This window comes from Melopsittacus undulatus, chromosome 11, assembly GCF_012275295.1.
Source record: "Melopsittacus undulatus isolate bMelUnd1 chromosome 11, bMelUnd1.mat.Z, whole genome shotgun sequence".
NCBI lineage: Eukaryota > Metazoa > Chordata > Aves > Psittaciformes > Psittaculidae > Melopsittacus > Melopsittacus undulatus.
Window position 1 is genome coordinate 9,217,313 of NC_047537.1, and position 22,291 is coordinate 9,239,603.

The 22,291-nt window shown below is 45.7% G+C and overlaps 1 protein-coding gene across 1 annotated transcript in view; it reads right to left on the reverse strand.

Annotated features, from left to right (window-relative positions):
* Positions 1 to 22,291, reverse strand: part of CACNA1B (calcium voltage-gated channel subunit alpha1 B) — a 288,836-nt gene that overhangs the window by 163,086 nt on the left and 103,459 nt on the right. Inside the window, 1 exon segment of the mRNA XM_034067574.1 lies at positions 18,965 to 19,152. Coding sequence (XP_033923465.1) covers positions 18,965 to 19,152 — 188 coding nt within the window.

Consider the following 22,291-nt stretch of genomic DNA (forward strand, 5'->3'; position numbering starts at 1 on the left):
CAAATGAGACCTCAAGGGCAGCATCTACAGAAGGGTAGAGTCACAGACCATCCTACCAAGTACCAGCACCAACCTGAGTACCAAATCCCAGAACTAGGTCTAGGCTGGTCCTGCCAGCAGATCTCCACCTAAGCTTCCCTGGCTGTGCAAAGATCCTGCTTTGGGTTCTCAAGCTGTTAGAAACCCATTTAGATGTAGTGTCACTCCATGTTTTCTATCAGTAGAACACCAAACCGACTCTCTTTGACTCTGAACAGGGAGCCATTCTGCTGCTTGCATTCTTCTGTCAGCCACTTTTAACAGAGTAGCAACTTGAGGCAACTGCCCCAGATTTCCAAGGAAGGAATTCTGCCACCCCTTTGCTCAGCACATTGTCCATCAATGTGAAAAACAAGCAGTTAATGAGCTAACACATAATCCTTGGGAAATGCTTCCAGAATGGGGTTCAATAAAGCAGCGATATAATTTGACAGATCCAGCCAAAGCTGAACCATCACATCCCATTAGCTCTTTACTATGTTTTTAATCAAAATGTGTAGTACACCTAGAGTTTACTCCCTTTAATCTAATCAATGGTAGGGCCTGACTTATTTGGGCCAATTAAAGCGTAATCTTCCTTTAGATAAGTGCTTTTGCATTGAGGAAAACTCTCAGCTATCTTGGAGAGCTGAACTCTATTTACCCTTCATCTGATTTTCACTATTTGCTCCTCACTACTCTGGTTAATTAGCAACACCATTTCTGTTTGATTTATTTCTGTCTGTTCCTATTCTTAGGATTAGGTGAACATAGAAATTAATAAAAACAAAACCAAAACTAATGGAAGTGTGTACATGAGCACACGGAGCCTTACCCAGAACATTTTCTCTTGGCGTTAACTCCATAGAACCATGGAATGGTTTGTGTTGGAAAGGACCTTAAAGCTTATCTGGTTCTAACTCCTGCCATGTGTAGGTACACATTCCACTAGATTAGGTTGCTCCAAGTCCCTTCCAACCCGGCATTGAACACTGCCAGGGATGGGGCACATCTCTGCTCCCTCTGAGCTCTTTATCAGACAGACCTTGCACAAGAAGGAGTAAAGGCAAAACCCCAAATTTGCTGAGAAAAGCCATTCCAAGTTCAATATGTGGAATCCGTGATGACCTAACTAGTCACAAAATAGCCACAGACTCAAATGACATTTAAACCAGTCACTTCTCTCAGATGCTATACAGTCTGCATTACCATCATATCCCAAAGGGTTCATCTTCACTTCTGTAAAGTGCAAAGTGCTTTCACAGATGGAGAATGAGCTACAGCAGCTGCATATGAACTTAATATCTCCAAGTCCAAATCTAACTCACATCTAACATCCCTGAATGCATGGCTGTGGTCAAGCGTAGGCTTTGCCCATTCTAATTCAGAAATACTCATTATTTGCTCTGTATTTGTAAGCAAAATCCCTGGGGGAAAGCTTGGACCCCATTCTGCTGAAAACCCTGGAGAAAACACCTCTGCTCCAGACGCCAGTCTGGTGGAGTGTAGCCCAATGCATTGTCATATTAGAGCACGAGACACTTGGCTTCCGCTTAAAAAAGGTAATCTCAAGTCTAAAATCAAGCAGGACATTGAATAGCTTCTTTGTATTTCAGGTTTCATTTTAAACAAAAATGACCACAAAAGGGAACCAGAGGGATTACTTCTTAAAACAGTGCAACCTTCAGGAATAACTACAGGGACCTAGGAGATAATGAAAGGCCTCAGTCTCTCATTCATAACATAGAGGCAAGAGCCAAGTACAGCACCTTTCGTACCTCCCTGAGAAACTCGCACCTGAGCATCTCATTCAATACAGTTGTGGAATATTTTTTCTTTATTCCAGTAATTAAGTTACCAAAAGGTTTCAAAAATTATGAATTTTTGAAAATACTACTTTTTTTGCCTTTATTCCCTACTTTTTTACCTCACATCTCTTTGGATCAACTGAAAATAGAAGAATTAAAATTAAAAAAAAAAAACCCAACTAATAAAGACCTAATAAATTTTTATCTTTTATGTTTTCTATAGCTGTTTTCACCCAGAAACACCACCAAGCCCTGCACTAAGGACATCTCTATTGCTACCCCCAACTTTACAGAGGGTTAAATTGGGCAAAAGGAGAGTTGCTTCCGCATTTCCCAGCAGACCAGCAAGAGAAGTCCCATCTCTCACACCCTGACCCGTTGCGCTGGCTTATACAAAACACCAGAATCTGAAAGAAAAAAAGACCTTTTATGTTTTCCTCCCAGTTTCAGTTTAAATACAAACTTGGCACAAAGTCAGCCCAATAACTTTGGTTACTGACTTTCAGATGTTACAGTCCATTTGCAGAGAGCATCTGTTGTTCAGCTCTGCAGGGCTAAGGCAGCCAGGGATAGGGGAGTGCTGGTGATTGACCATTTTGACCCAAATTAAATTGGCAGAGAGGTGCATTTCCAGTTGATGCTCAGGGGTTGTACCCCCCACAGGATGGAGATGACAGAGCACCTGCCTGGTGTGCTCATCTGTGTGAAGGATAAAGCAAAAATGGGCTGGTTAATTAAATCAGTGGTCAGCCCAAATCGCAGTCCCATACATGCTATGTACAAAGAAACAGGGTTTGATTTGGGTTCAGATACCCCTCTGAGATCCCTCCATCTGGGATCAGTGGGTTCAGGTTCTTAGAACAGGACATATGGACAGAATGACTGAATCAGTCTGGTTTCTGTTGGAAGGCACCTTAAAGCTCCTCCAGCTCCAACCCCTGCCACAGGCAGGGACCCCTTCCACTGGAGCAGCTTGCTCCAAGACCCTGTGTCCAACCTGGCCTTGAGCACTGCCAGGGATGGGGCAGCCACAGCTTCTCTGGGCACCCTGTGCCAGCGCCTCAGCACCCTCACAGGGAAGAGCTTCTGCCTCATATCTAAAGGGTGAATTAAAGAGGGAGGGAATTAAAATGGAAAGGCTCCAGCCCAGGCAGGCTGCAGGGAAATCTGGAGTCAAGCTTCAACCCTTGTGGTTATATCTGCTCATGTGTGCTTTGTGGAAAACTCCTTGGCTGGAGGATTCCACATGTGGCTGTGGGATGGACAGGATGTCAGGAAGCCCTAAGGTCCAGGTGAGGTCCAGGTGACAACTCAAGATTGGAAGGTCTCCTGATCTCCTACAGCACTGTAACTGTGCCTTCTGTGCCTCTATGGTAGGTCTCAAGTGGGGTTTAGATGATAGGAGATATTTCATAGCAAAGGAGATGCTTTCTGGAGGGCCCTATGGGATGGGTTACCTGTTATCTTGCAGCTGGTGATTGTAACAAAAGCAAACAGAGAGCACACTGACCTCTGCTCTCTTCACATCGCACCTCGGCCAAAGGCAACCAAGTCCCAGGTTTACACCTGCTCAAACTGAAATCTCTGGGCACTATAAACTCCTGACACATGTACACTCAAATCAGTGTTTCTGGTAAGATCCTCTGTCTTTACAGAAGGACTCTGAGTTATTCCACTCTTCCTTTATACCTCCAGAATAGAGGTCAGTCCACTTCACTGCTGTAGTAACAATCTACCTTGTTCAAATCCCACAATTACTCCTTAGATCCACCCATAACTCCTGGTTCCCAAGTTGGCATCAGATGAAAAATACCTGAAAATCCTTCAAGTCTCTCAACATAAAAATCAATGATGTTTTGAAATGAAGATAATCTTTCTGCCCCAAAGAGAAGTCACTTTCATCCAGCCCCATAGTCACTTGCTGTTCAGAGGAGCAGAATACAGAGCCATTAGCTACCAGGATCAAAATCAAATCCAAAGTGTTTCATATTCTGCAAACTGAACTCACGTGTGACCACACACATCCAACCTCTCCTGCAGACTCTAAAGCATTGGCAGCACCATCTATGGGTGATGGGTGCGACTTCAGGCCTGGCATTTGCTCTTATCCCCTGGGACTAAGAGCCCAGCCAAATCCGAACAAGCTTGTGGTGCTAAAGATAAAGCAACTTTTGGTGGTGGTGGTTCTTGATGCTGCATAAAAGCCTGTTCAGGGCAGGAGAACATAAAAGGCATCAGCCACAGTGCTGATGTGTGACCTGTGCCTGCATCTCACCCCCCTCACAGTAAAGAACCTCTTCCTTATATCTAACCTGAACTCTGCCTGTTTAATTTTGAACCTGTTACCCCTTGTCCTATCACTATAGTCTCTAGCTTTTCTTTCCAATGACGAGAGGACGAAAGTCCCAAATAAGAGAGGAAGGGAGGTGTAATTCCCTTGAGCACTGAAATCCAGGAGCCAGGCTTTCAGAGGAAAGCATCCAAATGCATAAAATCAACCCAAATACCAGAAGACACTCGGTATAATCCTAGGAGGTAGCAGCATTTTAATTTCCTACAATGCTTCTAGCCCTGTATGAACATGTTTTAACTAGTCATTGCATGCAATAATAATGCTAATTCAGCCAAGCTTAAATAGAAGCAAATCCATCCCTTTGTTTCCTCCTTTCTCCAGCCTTAAAGAGCTGGGGAGATGGAAGAAAGCAAAAGCACTGAGGTTTTCTGCCTTGATGCAAAGGATTATGGCACCAATAAATCAATACATAAATATGCTAACAGATTTCTTAATAAAAAATTCATTCTTTCCCCAGCTACTCTGGACTCACTCAGCTACTTTATTCATGAGCCTGCCTGGCACTGTGAAAGCTCTTCCCCTGTCAAAAACCCGCAGGCTGGCCAAGGGACTCTGCCCATCTTCTGAACCTTTATTTTTGTCATCTCTCCTCCCCTTTCTTTTATTTTTAAACAGCTGTAGAGTTTAATTATTAGTGTAAACCTGGTCTCGACAATTCCTGTTGGAAACAGGTAATGCATGTTCACAGTAAAAGGAAAGTCAGACCAATGGTGAAGGTACCCAGGAGAAAACACACCCCAGCAACCACACCGCCAGCCATGGTGAACCCCATGGGGCAGGTACAGCACTGAAGCTGTCTGGAACAGGCTTTTTACATATATGAGCACTTTCTGCAAGGTCACATAGCAAGTTAATGGCAGAATGACAAACAGAGCCCAAAAACACCAAAGCTGTAACCAGAGGCACCTAAATCACAGAATCACAAAACCAACCAGGGTGGAGAAGCCCTTTAAGAGCATCAAATCCAACCATTCCCAGCACTGCCAAGGCCACCCCTAACCCATGGCACTGAGGCCTCGTCTCCACGCTGTGTGAACACCTGTAGGGACGGTGCCTGCAGCCCTGCCCTGGGCAGCCTGTTCCAATGCCTGAGCACCCTCTGGGGCAGGAATTGTTCCTCAGCTCCATCTAAACCTGCCCTGGTGCAGCTTGAGGCCGTTTCCTCTTGTCCCATCCCTTGTTCCTTGGGAGCAGAGCCCAGCCCCTCCTGGCTCCATCCTCCTCTCAGGCACTTGTAGGGAGCCATCAGGTCCCCCCTGAGCCTTCTCTTCTCCAGACTGAACAACCCCAGAACTTCTGAGTTTGAGTCTTTAGCTGGAATCTTTAGCTGTGACAGCAGACCAAGGCACTGCCTTGCTGATGACCACAGCGTTCAACCCAACAGTGCCCTGAGGGCATCTATATCAAGCCATTTATCTCTATGTCCTCAAAACCAATGTCTAATAAAGGGCAAACCTACCCTATCTGCATTCAATATTCACCACAAATCTTAAGGCCAAATAGCTAGTAAAACCACATAATTCACAGTTTCACCTAAATATGAGCCAGACTCAGATGTGGAGGGGGAGCCAGTTCATCCAGCTAAACTCCAAGATCAAATATGATTCAAACCAGCACCACAAGTGCTTCACATAGTTATCTTCAGGTTTCTCTTCTCTGAACACACAGCTGAGTTCTGTTGCCCAAGAAGGGGGAGAAAGCACCACCAGGACCATATTAACAATCAGGACCTGATTAACATCAGGTTAGTGCAGAGGCTGGGGTTGGGTTGTGCTGGATTGCTCCTTGAAAAACAGGCACTGCTTCCAATTTGAAATTCATGGAAGGTAAGAGTGCTTTATGTGACATTCATTGCTTGAGAAGACTGATGTAAATCAAGTTACACGTGGAATAAATTCAGAGCTCTCTTGATGTCCTTTCTGGCACTGCAAAGCCAGCTAACGTATCTGCTATCTTTCATTGAAAAGCCAAAGCTGTTCCCAAATGTACTCCTAAAGTCATAAGGAGGGAGAAATACACACACTTAGGTATATGCACAGACTCATGTATTTAGAGCTCTGTTCAGTTTAGTTGTTCATGGATACATGTGATATTTAGATACGGGTGCATTCAGACTGGGAGTCAGGATTTGTTAATCTAACAAGCAGATGCAGAATAAACCCGTGGCCTGTAGCCACAGTCAGTGAGGCAGAGCCAGTCACATGGACCAATTCCCAGACCACTGAAACAATCCAATACTCAATCACTTCCTGACTTGAAACATAGGAAATTGTGGGTCAATGCCCTAAATCACTGTAGGTAATGACAACTCTAAGAATAAGCCACAGGCTTCCTTATCATCTTAAATGCAGAGCTAGAGTCTTCCTGTTTTTCCCTCTAAGTACTGTTGGCAACAGCTTCCCAAGAAATTTTCAACAGCAGAAAAATGTTCCAATGAGTTAAAGTCTTGCTTTCACTGTATAAAATTCTAACAAGAGGCTATTACATGCATGCATGCTTCAGCAGAGGACTGGAATTGAGCAGAGTGTTGATCTATTTAGATTTGGCCACATTCTCATTTTGTCCTCTAAGACTATCTCCAGCAATATAGCTTTTCCTCTAGTTAATTATAAGCAGAAAACATTCCTGTAAATACATCTAGAGCTCAGAGAACTAGCTGGAGCTGAGATCTCAGTCATACAAACTTCAGTGCATGGCAAACCCACAAGTCCAACAGTACTTTCATGGAATCCCAGCCTGGTTTCTGTTGGAAGGGACCTTAAAGCTCCTCCAGCTCCAACCCCTGCCACGGGCAGGGACCCCTTCCACTGGAGCAGCTTGCTCCAAGCCCCTGTGTCCAACCTGGCCTTGAACACTGCCAGGGATGGGGCAGCCACAGCTTCTCTGGGCACCCTGTGCCAGCGCCTCAGCACCCTCACAGGGAAGAGCTTCTGCCTAAGAGCTCAGCTCAGTCTCTCCTCGCACAGGTTCAAGCCATTCCCCTTGGCCTGTCCCTACAAGCCCTTGTCCCAAGCCCCTCTCCAGCTTTCCTGCAGCCCCTTTAGGCACTGGAGCTGCTCTCAGGTCTCCCCTTCAGGAGCCTTCTCTTGTCCAGGCTGCCCCAGCCCAGCTCTCTCAGCCTGGCTCCAGAGCAGAGCTGCTCCAGCCCTTGCAGCAGCTCCATGACCTCCTCTAGCCTGGCTCCCGCAGCTCCACATCTTTCTTCTGTTGGGGCCCCAGAGCTGAAAACAGTCCTTTGTCAATGCAAACCCTACTTCTCAGAACAGGAGCCCAAAGCTATTTTATCACCTCCATTTTCCTGTTTCAGGCGAAACAACCAAGAAACTAAACCAAAACCAGTTGGTCATGATCCCCTCACCTCCATCTAAAGGTGTTTCACAAGGTTTTATAAAGATATTTTAAATAGAAAAGGATGGTTTGCTGCAGGGAAAGAGAAAAGAAAAAATCATAACCACAAGCCCTGCCAAATTCTTCCAAACTTAACTGAAAACTGTCTGTGAAATTGCAAATTTAAGTGTGAAAATATTTACTACAGTGTAAATTCATTACATCTGTAGAAAATTGAGACTAGCTCAGAGCTATACAGTGTATTCAAAGTGTCCAGTGACAACCAACATGCAGTTTTGCCTCAGGCCACGCTAATAAACAAACTACCCCTCAAATAAGCAAATGCACTCAAGTTTTTTCCTTGTGTCGATGAGCAGGCGACTTAACTGCTTTTAAAACAGTATCAAATGCTTCAAATTACACCTGCACTGTTTAGGAAACATCTGGTCAAAACAATGGGAACTACCTACATTTTTCATAGACTCACAGAATGGTTTGGGTTGGAAAGGACCTAAAATCATCCAGTTCCAACCCCCTTGAATCCCGTCCCTGAGCTGCTGCTCATGCTCTGGGGATGCAGCCCAGCACACGGGCGGGTTCTGTGTCAAGAGCACACTGAAGCTGGGCTATGGGGAGCTTCTGACTGACCCACAGCCCCAAGTCCTTCTCCTCAGGGCTGCTCTGGATCACTTCACCCAACCTGTAGCTGTGCTTAGGGTTGCCATGACCCAGGTACAGAACCTTGCTCTTGGCCTGGTTGAAATCCATGAGATTGGCATTGGCCACCTTTCAAGTGGGATATAGAAGAGATGTAAAATCAAAGTTTAAGTGTTCAAGGCCAGGTTGGATGGGGCTTGGAGCAGCCTGCTCTAGCAGAAGGTGTCCCTTGGACTAGAAGATCTTTAAAGGTCCCTTCCAACACAAACCATTCCATGACTCTATAGAAAGAAGGAAGGTCACCAGTGCTGGCCCTGAAGGCAGGCAAAGGAGAACAGTGGAACCTTCTGCCAAAAAGCAACTTCAACTTGTATCTTGTTGCAGCACCCTCATGCCATACACCAGACTGACCACAGCAGACTCTTCCGTCTTCTCTGCTGCTGACAGAGCACAGCAAAAAGCCCTGATAGCACCCATCTGTGAAGTTCTCTAAGCCCAGTACCCCCAGAGTTGCATTGCACATACACACCAAGCATCCTACTCGTCCCATCACCAAGGTGTCTACACCCAAGGCCACACCAATACAGTACAATACCCCTTACAGCAGGCTGCCTTCATTCCTCTCCTTCCACATTCCTTCCACAAGGTATGTGGTCTGTAGATTAAAGAGCAAAGGCTTTATCCCACACACTCATCCTCTTCTGTCAGAGAACCTCAGCCACAGGTATTTTGGGTTGCTGTAGGAACTACGAGAGCAGATAAAGTCTTCACTTTTGCTTTCCTTAGAAGCATTCTGTTATTCTCTTCCACTCAAACCACAGATGCAGTAGTCATGGAATAAGCATACTCCTGAAAGCATGCAGCTGCCTTTTTCATCCTGTGGAGGAAAGCAATTGTCGGGCATGTAAGAGAGCTGCTTGTACCCTCAATGCTCTCATGTTGTCAAGCTGCAAGTGAATTTCCTCATCTGGAGTTTTCATTTCTTGGCAAGCACTCATGATTAAGCTGTTGTTTGGAGAGATTTTCATTTCTTTTCAGCGAGCAATTGCTCTGCTGAAGGGGCTCTTTAACTTGGATGATATATGTCATTCTCCTGCTGTATATCTTAAATGTCTCCTACTAAAGCTGGAGGTGGCCACCCCACAGTCATTTTGAATATACCTTCACTGAGACATTGAAATAAGATGCAGAAGCCTCAGTGAGGCACTTAAATTCCTGCTCAGCTTTACACATCTGCTCAAGAGCTTTTCTGAACAGGGTGATTTGCTGAGTCAGGGCTGAAATGCCTCAATCCCTTTAGCCTTAGAGAGAACATCCATGTGGGCACAGGGTCAGACAGTCTGTGTTTCCAGACAGATGGAGACCCCAGCATGGTCAGAGGCATGCATTGCACCCGTCTTGGCATCTAAATATTTCAAAGCCATTCTAGCACTACCCATGTTGCACATTTCCTATCACAGTATCTTTGGATTTCTGCAAAACTTTCCAGACAAGGAAGCATGCAAAGCCTGCCATACAGGAGCATTGCATCCCTAAAAGACCTGGGAGTTCAGCCCTTTGGCAAGCAGGTCCTCTGGCCCTCCAAAATCCAGGAGGAAAGCATGAATAAATGGATATTAGCTAAAGCAGAATTTAAACTGATGTGAAACTGTTGTACTGACAGCTCATCATTCCACACAGGATCTGCCAGTTGTACAGATTCCTCCATTCACCATATGCTGTCCTATCACAGGGGCCAGCAGAGAAGTTCAGCCAGGCAGGGAAACTTGGGCTGCTTGCTCAGAGATTGTCAAGGAATTTTTCAGCTGAACCTCAGGTCTGTTGACATACACATCGATTTATTATACCACTATATTATATATAGCTGACAAGCTATCATTAGGAGCAAATACTCCAAAACTTGGTGTGAGATTTCCCTCTAGGGAAATAGGGGGTGAGAAATCCAGTCCACCTTCTTAAGAGAGAGATGCTCAGAACAGTTTGGGCATGGAACTTTGACCAGAAGACTCATTTTTCTACATAATACTAAGCCTCCCTGCCGTTCAAGCAAAACACATGCTGTAACAACATAATGGGATGAAACAGGCTTAAGAGCAGCAGGAAACATGGGTGAAAACCACAATTCTATAATCAGCTGGAAGAAGGTCCATACATCAACCCATTCATGACCTCAGAAGAGGTAGAAACAGGACATGGGTGATGCACGGGCCACATGCAGACTCTGTCTGTTGGGATGGGTTTCATACATGGGGAGTCTCTACCCAGAATTTCCAACATGGTTTTCTGCTCAAGTTAACAGCTTGACTGCTCTGTTCTGTATTTTTCTTCAAGAGCCTGGTTAACCCTATATCAGTGCCTGACTTCTGAGTACTGACTCTAGGAAAGCATCAATACAGAGCCTAGGCTCTTCCCTTCTTCTCCCCCAGCTATTCACTATCACACAGATCCTCACTCAAAGCTGTTGCCAGGCTCTTGGCTGCCTGCTCCTAACCCTGCCATTGCTGCCCAACTTCCCTGTAAGCAATTGATGATACACAAGAAATCACCATTAGCCTGACAGCAGCAGCGAGACACTGACAATTATCTGTCACCTTTGTGTCTGATTCCTATTAGCAAATTAAAGCCATCCTAACTCAATAGTGAATGCAATTTAGCACTAACAACATTAGGGGGTTTCTCTTCTTTATGAAACTGCAGGGAGGAAGAGAGTGCAATTACATCCACGCAGCTCCACAGCACAACACAGGAGCTCAGCTCCCATTTCCATCATTAATCCATGATACCAGTGTATGACATATACACTGCTGGCTCTGGAACACAGCTCCTGGTCCTGGCATCTCCCTTGGCTGTCGGTACATTTCCAAGAGCAAACACGCTGTGACAGGAAGAGTTCAGTGCTGATGAACATCAGGTCCCAGGGGTAATCTTTCCCCAAGATGGGGCTATGGGAAACTTTACACTATAGATATGAAATCCAGCTGTTAGCAGATGCTGTGTGCTCTTGGCTCTGGGATGCTCTAAAAAGCCAAGAAGCCAGAATAGGTTCTTTGTGATAGACAAGGCTGTGGTGGCACATTTCTTCACACACCTCTAAGCACTGTTTGCTTTAGCATTGTTATTTCATCTGTCTGCTCCTCACTTCCTACACTGTGCTGCATTATCAGACCTCCAACTGGGCTATGCCCACTTCTTTGAAGACCCAGGTAAACCTTCAGGCCCCAGCCACATGCTGTGTTCCCAGAGAACATTTCGGCTCATGCTTAATTCTTTACTATGAGGGTGCTGAGGTGCTGGCACAGGGTGCCCAGAGAAGTTGTGGCTGCCCCATCCCTGGCAGTGTTCAAGGCCAGGTTGGACACAGGGGCTTGGAGCAGCTGCTCCAGTGGAAGGGGTCCCTGCCCGTGGCAGGGGTTGGAGCTGGAGGAGCTTGAAGGTCCCTTCCAACACAAACCAGGCTGGGATTCTATGAGCACCCTTGTTTTCAGGTTGCTCTTGTGCAGCTATGGATGCCAGATGTGGTGTCAGTTCCCAGTCAGTTCTGCTGGTACTGCTCTCCTCCAGCCCAGTGTCCTGAAACCCCACATTCAACTGAAGCAATGCTTGTTCTGTGGACACAACAGAGAATGCAGCATAAAAGAAAGAAACCGTATCAGAAATGTGCTGTGTGATTCAGAGTGGCAAAACAAAACCTTTCCTTGTCCTTCTTGTTCCTGTCAACATAATGTAAGCAAAGCACTTCAGTCAATTCCCCCTTTTTTCCTGTCTGCTCACAGTTTTGCTGGCTAAACAGTTTTGTTTCTCAATACGTTGATTCAGAATGAGGAGATACAATACACACACAAACACAAAGAGTGGTCATAAGAGAATGAACCCATCCTAAACCCTTTCAGGCACTAACATCAAAGGCTGCCAGCCCCAGGACACATATGTATCAGTGCAAACAGAACCTCATTTACGTTCATCCATCTCAGTATCTAGCAATTACAGATTTGTGCCTTGGTGTACTGACTTCAGGCCACACCTAGCAGACTGCAGGCAACACACATCTTCCTAACACACATTGGGTGTATTAAGAAGATGAGCAATTTCAAAGCCACCGTAACAGAGTCCCACAGGCTTTGCTATTGCATTTAGTGCTGTACCAAGGTAGGTACGACATTAGGAAAACCAAGAGCATAATCTCAAAGGAAATCAGTCATGAGCAAATGGACAGCAACAAGCTGCTTAAATCATCTTTAAGCATTAACTGGCTGGTTTAAGAGGTGCTTGAAAGTATGGGGGGGTCTTGAACCTGGGAGGAATCTCACAAGCAGGCATCAAGCTAAGAGGAACCTTAGTCCAAGTCTCTGAGATGAAGGGATGTTGCTTTGTGTTATTTATTCCCCTTCTGCTTTATGTTGCGCATTCACCTGCACCCTTCTCTCTACCTTTCTGGAGAGTTTTGCACAGGAAACTATCTCATGGTCCATGCAGACAGTGCTGCTCACATCCAATCTCCTCCTGTGAACATCACCTTTGATTCCTCAATTCATATTTGTGATTGATGAAGACCAAATGTCAATGGTTTGATCTTTCTAGATAAATGCTCCCAGAAAGACATTGTGAGATCAAACAACGATGCCAGACAGATCCTTTTCTACCCCTACAAACTCCAACACACTCACCATCCCTCCAACAAAACTACCTCTGAGTTGCGCTGGAAATGGAACAACAATTACATCCAAACTTTCCTTTGCTGTATCTTTATAGGAAACAAGAAATTCAAAGCCACAAAGGGGAATGAAAAATAGCAAGTGATTCATCAACTATTTTAAATCCAGGGAGGGTAAAGCTCTAGTTGGGATCCAATTTTGGGTAGATTTATATTTTGTTTGAACTGCTCATACCTACTTACAAGCATATTAGGTTAGGTCCAGTCCACAGTCTTGAAATACCCACCGGACACTAGTATTTATCAGTAGAAAATAGAAGAAACATGAAAATCTCTTGCCATTAAGATCAAACGAGAGTGAGTGCATACTTTGACATTTCTCCTTTCCTGCAAGGAGTCCCTGTTTTGCAAAGCAAATTCCACCATGTAGCTTTGAACTCCTATAGAGAAAAGATAAAAGGTGAAACCCCAGCTCTTTGAAAGTCAACATCAAGATTTCTGCCAGCTTCAGATGAATCATGTTTGACCCATGGTTTTCTGTAGGAGAACTGGGACCACAAACCACACTCCTCAGCTCCTTGGGAGCTCATCATGCACCTCCACTGCAAAGGCATGACTACACCTCATGCAGGGGTGTATACCAGCTAGTTCAAACAGTGCTGACTGTGTAATGACTGCAGCAAGGAGCTCAAAACCCTTCCTAATCCACTTAGCATACAATGGAAAGCATTGAGCTCCAAGCCAACTGCAGCTACAGCACTAGGTCCACCCTAGCTATTCCATTGAAGGCTCCACCAGTGCAGCTCCTCTCTGGTTACGGGCTTTGTAATGAATTCTACTTAGCAGAGTAAAATAATTCTTTTAATTGGGGAATTCACGGGCACAAGACTTTTCAGGCTTTTCTCCTTTGTAGAACAAGGTGAGCTTCCTATGGCAATCAGGCTTCAAGGCAGAAGAGTGTTTCATGACAGACAATAAGGTTCTTGCATGGGAAAGACTGAGAATTACTGCTATAGAACAGGAAACCAGGAGTTGTACTGTTGCCTCTTTAAAATACCTCCAAATAGGCTCTACCAGCAATATGCAATAGATGAATGAATCACTGTCATTCACAAACATGAAGCACATAAACTAGATCTGGAGGAAGATCAGGACCGATGGTAATATTTAGCATATCAAAATACTTCATAGGGAAATAATGAATAAATTTACATAATGGGCACAATAAATAATTTGATCACCTCTTACCACTTACTTCAGTAACACACAAGGTGGACGCAGCTGTCTCCCATTGTCCCCAGTGTGATGCTCCAGGTGAACACTTCTGACTGCAGAAAGTGCCTACACTGACAGAATCCAGAGCAGAGCCTGTGCCAGCACCACCAAACCAGGACCCAGAATGGTCCTGGTGCAGGGGCTGTTCCACATGGATGAGAGGCACAGCTCCTGTCAATGAACCAGCCTGGAGCTAAACTAGTCCCAGCTGCAGGAAAAGAAGTCAGATTTGTTAATTTAGGGCATCCTGTACTGAGCAGCATCACTGCCCACACTGAGCTGGTGCTTTAGGTGGGTTATTTCCCCCTAATTTCACAGCCCGAAAGATGCTCTGCCTGTACCTTCAGGGGTCTCTGATCAGTCTGCACCGAGTCATTCCACAGAGGAAAGCAGTTTAGTTATTCTATTCTCATGTATTCCCAGATCACATTGAAGTCTTTGGTTAACAGGAGGTAAACGCACTCCATTTGCTGGAGGAAAAGGTTTTTCCCTGTCCTCAGGACACGGCAACCTTCCCAAATCACTTGTTGCTACTTGGACCTTTTCTGAGTAGAAAGAGTTCCACAGCTGACAAATCTGCAGCCCCTGAAGAGCTTGTTTGGAGCAATTGTTCTGATGCTGTTGCACTGCTGATTCAGGAAAGAGGTTTCCCCAGCTGATTCTTAAAGCATTTTACCCCACTGATGATTCAGTCTTTTTCCTTCAAGCACAAACCTCCTTCCAGATAAAGCTCTGTTAGAAAGCCCTCATTGGCCCTAATTAAACTGCAGCTCTGGGAAACTATAAACAGTGGATCAGCAAATAAAAATGAGGGGGGAATTTGTGAGCTTACATTCTCCCTGCCCTCCCAGTTCCTCAGTTTATCACAGGAGGAGGAGTGAATATTTGCAAGGTTGATTTCTTATTGCAAAGATTAGCTTTTGATGCAGTTTTTCTCTAAATCTGCAGGCAGGCTGCATCTGGACCACATATAAAGTCATCTCAGTTCTTTGGAAATGACTGAATAATCCTTCACAACAAACCCCTCCCTTTGGAAAGACCTGAGCTAAACCAACAAACTCAGGCCCAAGCTCCCTCTCACCTGAACATCACTTTACACTAAACTCTTCTGCTTGCCTGAAGCCACCATAAACCAACTTTTCAGTCTCAAAGGTGCTTTCAGGACAGAGTAAACTCTCTTCCTTAGTTAAATGAATGCTGAACTAGTAAAGCACAGCCTCATCCTGTGACTGACCCCAGCCATCATCACTGAAAACCAAAAACCCCACAGAAAATGAAGTAGCAGGAAAAGAGGAGCAATAACAAAGCCCTATTGATGCAGAGCAATCAATCAATCACCATTTTGCAGAAGGAAATGAATGGCCCATTAAGGAAAGAGTTGTAACCTCAGCTTCCCTCTAATGGGTCTTGGTCCTAGACTAGCTGGCAACAAAGGGATTTGAGCCCTAAGAAAGGACCCCATGTGGTCTAGCTGCTTTAACAGCAGGAAGGGAGACGATTTGCACAAGCAAGGCAAGAAACCTACCCCAACTGAACCCAGCACAAAGAGAGGGGTGAAGGAAGGGCTCTGCTACACCCGAGGAGAAGCAGCTTTCCCTATGTTATAGTTAGTTAGTGGGAGAAAAAGCACAAGTCTCTTTTCTTACTAACACATAATCACAGCTTGCATAGACCACATCTTGCCTCTTGCGGTCCCACAGCCTTTTGCAAACCTTGGTTAAGCAAAACACTGAAAGTTCACAGCTCAGCTCTGATGAGTGTCCTGCACCTGGGGGCTGCTGGTTTCCTTGAGGAAAACTGGGATGGCACAGAAACTAGTTCCACCAGGGCACAAATCTTCCTGTCCAACCACCTTGTCTACAGCAATAGAGGATCTAAATGGTAATCAAAATTCATTGAACAAGTAATAATCTAATACTCACCTGTTGTCTGAGTCTAAATATGCTGGTTTATTACAGTCCATGAAAAAGGAAAAGGACGTTTATTTACTTACCCCACCATTCAAGTTCCGGGTGCAAGAGGCAACACCTTCTGGTTTCCTCCCGTATCAACCCATTATAGGTCCAGTTGGGACCCAGCTGATTCAGGCAGTATTACTGTGCAGCTGTGAATTGGTGCTGGGTGGACAGACTGGTTGCACTGCTGTTAGCTCTGCATAGTCTGCATCCTCAGACATCCACCAACACTGGATTTTCAGTCACTGCTGCAGCCTGGTTTGGGCCTTTGTTTCATTTCTAAATTTGATTAAGTCAGAGTAGGCACAGAAGAAACCAAGACAAAAGCCAAGTGACCAGAAAACAGCAGAAAACTGAAGCTGTGAGCAGCTTAAGGGCTGCACAGAGTGGATCTTCTCCACCCATGGACCTTCTCCTTGGCTACTGACTTGTAAAAGCACATCCAACTCCTCAGTAAGTGGAGCAGCATGGGAGGGATGACACAGCATGCAGGACAGGGCTAAATGAGCTGGGACAGAGACACTGCTGGCACCAGTTACATGGACACTGCCCAATGATCCTAAAAGAACCTACCTCGTAGACCTGAAGGTCTACCTGAGAGGAGGATGGAGCCAGGAGGGGCTGGGCTCTGCTCCCGAGGAACAAGGGATGGGACAAGATGAAACAGCCTCAAGCTGCACCAGGGCAGGTTTAGATGGAGCTGAGGAACAATTCCTGCCCCAGAGGGTGCTCAGGCATTGGAACAGGCTGCCCTGGGCAGGGCTGCAGTCACCGGCCCTGCAAGTGTTCACACAGCGTGGAGACGAGGCCTCAGTGCCATGGGTTAGGGGTGACCTTGGCAGTGCTGGGAATGGTTGGACTGGAAGAGCTTAAAGGGCTTTTCCAACCTGGTTGGTTCTGTGATTCTATGGCACAGCACACACCACTCACCTAGCACTCCTCAAGCAGACTGTCCAGAGACCCCCATGTCTGACAGACACATGAACCATTAAAACCTAAACTGGGGTCTCAGACAATGCTTGACATTATATATAACAAATACTCAACTACATCTCATCCAGGCATCTGTTTCTGATTAACGGGTATCTTGAATTATACTATAATAGTTTTCAAAGCAACCCCCAAAATCAATACCCCAATAGTAAGCTCTGTTTTTTTGCATGTGGTACAAAAGGCAGTTTGGAAGAAGATGACCTAATACACCACATATTGATTAATCGATTCCAGGCAGGATGCTAATGGGCTTTTCTTACAACGGTTGGCATTAGAAGGAAGGAGCAGGATTGCTGAATGAGAATGGGAGAAACTGGTTGCCTGATGAAGTCTCAGGGTGAGGGAAGGGCATGCAGTGGGGAAACAGGCCCTGCTAGAGACTGCTGTAACTGGGCAGAGACTGGGAAGAAATTAAGAAACCAAGGGACAAATGGAGAAGGTATTAAATGAGATATATTGACTTCAAACATAACAAAATTGTACCATAATTTGCTCTGGCTGATATTAATAATACTTTCCTGTTGCTACAGAAACTGTCACAGGAAGGTCTGTGGAAAAGCCCAGCATCTGTCTAGAGTTTATAATGAAGTAGACTGGTCAATTTGTAGTCCTAATGGCCAGTGAACTGGTCTGGAGGCATTACTGATGCCTACCTGAGTTATTTTCCCACATTGACACTTCTGGCTAGGAGAGTGTGGTGTAATTCAGACCATCTGTGCTCAGCTGTCAGATTGTCCTTCCTTTAACAGGCAGTGCAAAGAAGCAGCCAGCATAGCTGTACATTGCTGCCCACCATCACTCACTCTCTCCTTCCTGCTCTGTACCTGATGAAGTCCTTTACTTCCATTGAAAATTAAGTCCAAATCAGCTGGACCACCCTCCATACCCAAACCACAGCACTTTACACCCACTGCAGGAACATATGAAGAGCTAAACAAACCACAAAGCTGGGGAGAACAGGTCTGCAGCAGACACACAGGTCCCTCAGAGCTCCTGAAGAGCAACTCTCCCACTCTGGGAGGAAAATGGTACAGATGCTGGAACACAGCTGAAGGGCTCTATTCCCAAACTGTTATAAGGGTTAGGTGCTTGCTTCTCAAGACAGGACACCTCAAATGTGTAGGTATGAATTACAGAGACAGACGAGAGCATTGCACTGCCTGAAAGCCAGTGGAGTCATTCAGTTGTTGCTAACTGAGGCTGCTCTACTCTTTTGTATTTTGAATTGTAAAACTGAAAATAGCAAAACTGACCAAGAGGTTTTGACCTTGAGTGGCCATGGCAGGCATGGTTCTGGTTGCAAGAACCACAGACAGCAAAGACCCTAAGAGAGGAAATTCAGCCTGGCTTATCCTCTCTACAGCCAACAGGGTCATATCAGGTGTGAAGGTGACTGATAAGGCTTTGTAAGGCTGTACTGGAGTTGCCAAAACTAGCACTGGATCTCAGTGCTAGCATCCAGCTGATGCTGTTCACTGGTGTGGATTGCAAGTTGGATCACAAAGGCTATACCCAGTCAACCTCTAAGTACAAAATATCAACGAGTCGCTGGTGTTGCCATCCTATACTGTGCAATTTGGTACCTGATTATGGGGCATCATGAGAACATGCTCCTACTCACCCACCCTACAGCAGAGCACAGTAGCATCTTAGAGTAACACACATTAGCTCTTCCACATGGCAACACCACGCTGCCACAAGACATCATGTTGCAGGTAATCAAGCCTGCAGCCTCAAACCACACCAGTGGTTCAGAGGCTCCTACAGAACCTACAGAACAACCCTGAAGGAAAAAGGATAAATCGTCCTAAAAAGCAGGATGTGGTGCTAACCAATATGGAAAAAAAGCACAAACTAAGTTACTTTTTCCCAGAACAACCTTTTACAAACTACCACAACACATCACAGCACCCAGCAGTGGACTCACGTTGTAGAGGATGTCAGTCCACCCCTCCATGGTGATGCACTGGAAGACGGTGAGCACAGCAAAGAGGATATTGTCGAAGTTGGTGATGCCGTAGTTGGGTCCTTGCCAGTACTCCCTGCAGGTGGTCCCACTCTCACACTGCCTGGCAGGAGGCTCCTCTCCACAAGGGAAATCTCCCACCTCATCACCTGCAGAGAACAACAACAGGGCAAAAGTTACCAGTTGAAGCCAGCCAAGCAGCTGGTGCTGCTGTATCCTCCTGGCACCACTGCCTGAGTGGAATTCAGGCTTCCTTGTGCCACTGTGGGAACATAAAAGATATTAAACCCATGTAATCACTTATATACTGCTCTGGCAGGGTGGAGCAGAGCCATCCCTGAAGTACCCATAATTTCTAGTTTGCCCCAGTGTTCAGTCATGTCATATATGAGGAATGCCACAGAAAAACCCCAGTGTGGTAAAAGCAAGGGATTGGGAATGGTGCATACTTCAAACACTGTAAGGCGAACAGACATCCTCGTACAGCACAGTTCAGTGCTAAATATCAGCCCTATGACATTAAATCAAACAGGCAAATTCTACACCAGCAGCTTAAGCAAGAGTGGGTTGTGGACAGCCCCAGAATTGCCCAAACACAGATGTTAAACCACAGCTGCACAGCTTCCTCACAATGTATGACCACAGCAGTCTGTGAGTGGACCAAGAGCTCCAACCTCTTTGCAAACTTCATATTTCTGTCCCAAAAGGGCAGATTGTGGGTACACTTGTCAGGGAAAGCACCCAGCCACCAGCTTGTCTGCAGCAGGGATGGAGTTTCTCTGATGAGTTTCATTTCAGACCAGGAGAAGGCACAGGAGGATGAGTCTGCCATAGGTAAGGACCACAGTGGATGGCCAGAATGGTGGCCAGCATCTTCCAGGCTCAGCTGTGAAGTGTTGCAGCCCTCCAGAGGTGCTGAGAGCACCAATACAGAGCAGTTTGGAAAGCTAAAGTCCTGGGGTTTTCAAAGTAAATAAATATACTAAGTAATACTGCCATTTACACAGAGATGCAATTCGGGAAATATTAAAGGGGTTTAAAAGTGACATGTTGTGGTAATGGAGCAGCAAACAGCACAGAATCACATTCACCAGGGGAAAACAAGATCAGCACTAACAATAATTAGGAATAATCATTCCATAGAGCAAAGCTTGCAGGAGGAAAACAAGACTGGCACTGTTGCTCCAGGATATATATATATATATATATATATGTGTGAATGTGTGATGTGTTTTCCTGTTGACTCAACACCTTAATGCAGGGCATCTCTCTCCATCTCCCATATGGGCTACCACAGGCTTTCACAAGGGCTTAGTGAGACAAGCAAAAAGAAAATACCAAATCTGACGCTTGCAGACCACTTGTGTGTGTGTCTTAAAATAGGATCCAGTTTTATCTCTGTTTGGCCCTTTATTGCCAGGCAATGCTCTGAAAATGCAATGCACATCTACTGTGAAGGTCTCTCCTTTTTAAAAGGGAGACCAGAACCGGTCCCTACTCCCATGGCTGGGAAAGACAGAGAAAAGGGGGAGATACTCAATGTAAAATGGGAAACAAATGTGGTGCCCTCCTCTCTTGGAATGGCTGAGGCACTTGGCCTCCAGAGCTGCAGAGGGTGGCTGCTTAATAATAATCCAGCAGAACAGGTCAGCACAGAGGATGCAGGGAGGTGAAAAACAAGTCAGGCATGCACTGGAACATGCACTGCCATTAAATTTTACCCATTTTCCATTAAAATAGATAAATTATTCCACTAGCTCAGAACAACCTGTCAGGCTGAGTGGCAATGGCCTTAAATAACCCTTTTGCTGTGTTCTGATCCCCAGCATCCCTCTCTGTTGACGTTTATTACCGACCTACCCAAGTCTACTGGATTAGCAGAGCTGTAGCAACATTTGCTGTTGACACCTCTACTCTGTTCCCTTCATGATGTGCTGAAGGAACAGCTGGTACCTCTCATGTGGCTCCTGATTCCAGGAAAAATCCCAGGAGTTTGCTCACTTTGAGGATTTGGAACAGAAACCGGCATGAACAGCTCCTCCGCCAATTTGCTACCCTCTGACAGAGGCATCAGTTAATGAGGTTCATATTTCCACACTCAAGCCAGCCTTTGGAGCCCATGGTATCAGGCCTGTGCTTGTTAATGCACCTCTTTGAAGATGATGAGCACTTAGGTTTTAAAAGGCTCTACTGATGGCTTTGTGGGATGCTGTGCTGCTCCGCTCACAAGGGACCGCAGCGCCAGGAAACCTCACCACTCTCTGCCTTTCCAGAAACACCATCATGCTATTTCCTATCGAGCAGGAAGAATCAATGCCCATCATTCATCTGACAACCAGCTCGTAGCCCTTGGGAAAAGCAGGGGCCAGTGCATGTTCATGAGGGTCCCTTCCCCCACTTCCTGGTGAGTGGATTCAGGGGGAGATGGGACGCTGCATCCTCCCACGAGATGCTGGGTGCTGTAATGCAGAGATATTCAACACACACAGCAGTCTGTCAGCTGCACTCCCAATTCCTAGCTAGAAGCCACCCAGAAAACAAGAGTCACTTAAGTACAACAGAAATCTGCTCTCAGTCCCCAAGCCTTGCACCTTACACAGAGACCTCTTAAGTCATCGCTGATGCCAGAATGGTTCCTGCAGACAACACAGCTTTGGGATTTATTTTATGCTTTTATATTAACTATTTTCTGGAGGGAGTTAAAAATAACCCCTCTTCTCTTTAGGCCAATGGCCAAATACAGCCCGTAAGTCCCACTGGCCATAAGAGCCTCAATGCTCAGCCTACAGCCACTACCTGCAAATGAAGGGTGCAAAAAAATCACCCACCTTAGCTGCAATTTAACACACGCAAAAATACTCCTAGAAAACACAGACCTGCTCGTAACTGCTTTCTCCCTGCCGAGAACACTTCTGCCTCCTACACACCTAGATCTTCACTGTTGTTATTCCTCTGTAATGGTTGCATACCCCCAGAGATGCTGCAGTGGGTTGAGATGTGTTCTGCTTGGCCATAAACACACAACACCCTGCAAAAAGATAGTCATCTCCTACAGATCCAGTCCAAAACTTTGTTTCTTCCAGGAATGACAGAATCCCAGCCTGGTTTGTGTTGGAAAGGACATTAACACTCATCCAGTTCCAACCCCTTACCATGGGCAGGGACACCTTCCACTAGAGCAGCTTGCTCCAAGTCCCATCCAACCAAATCATACAATCCGGCTGTCCTTCACAAGTCGCATTATGTTTTTCTGACTAACATAGGAAGCAAGGAAACCATTTCACCCTG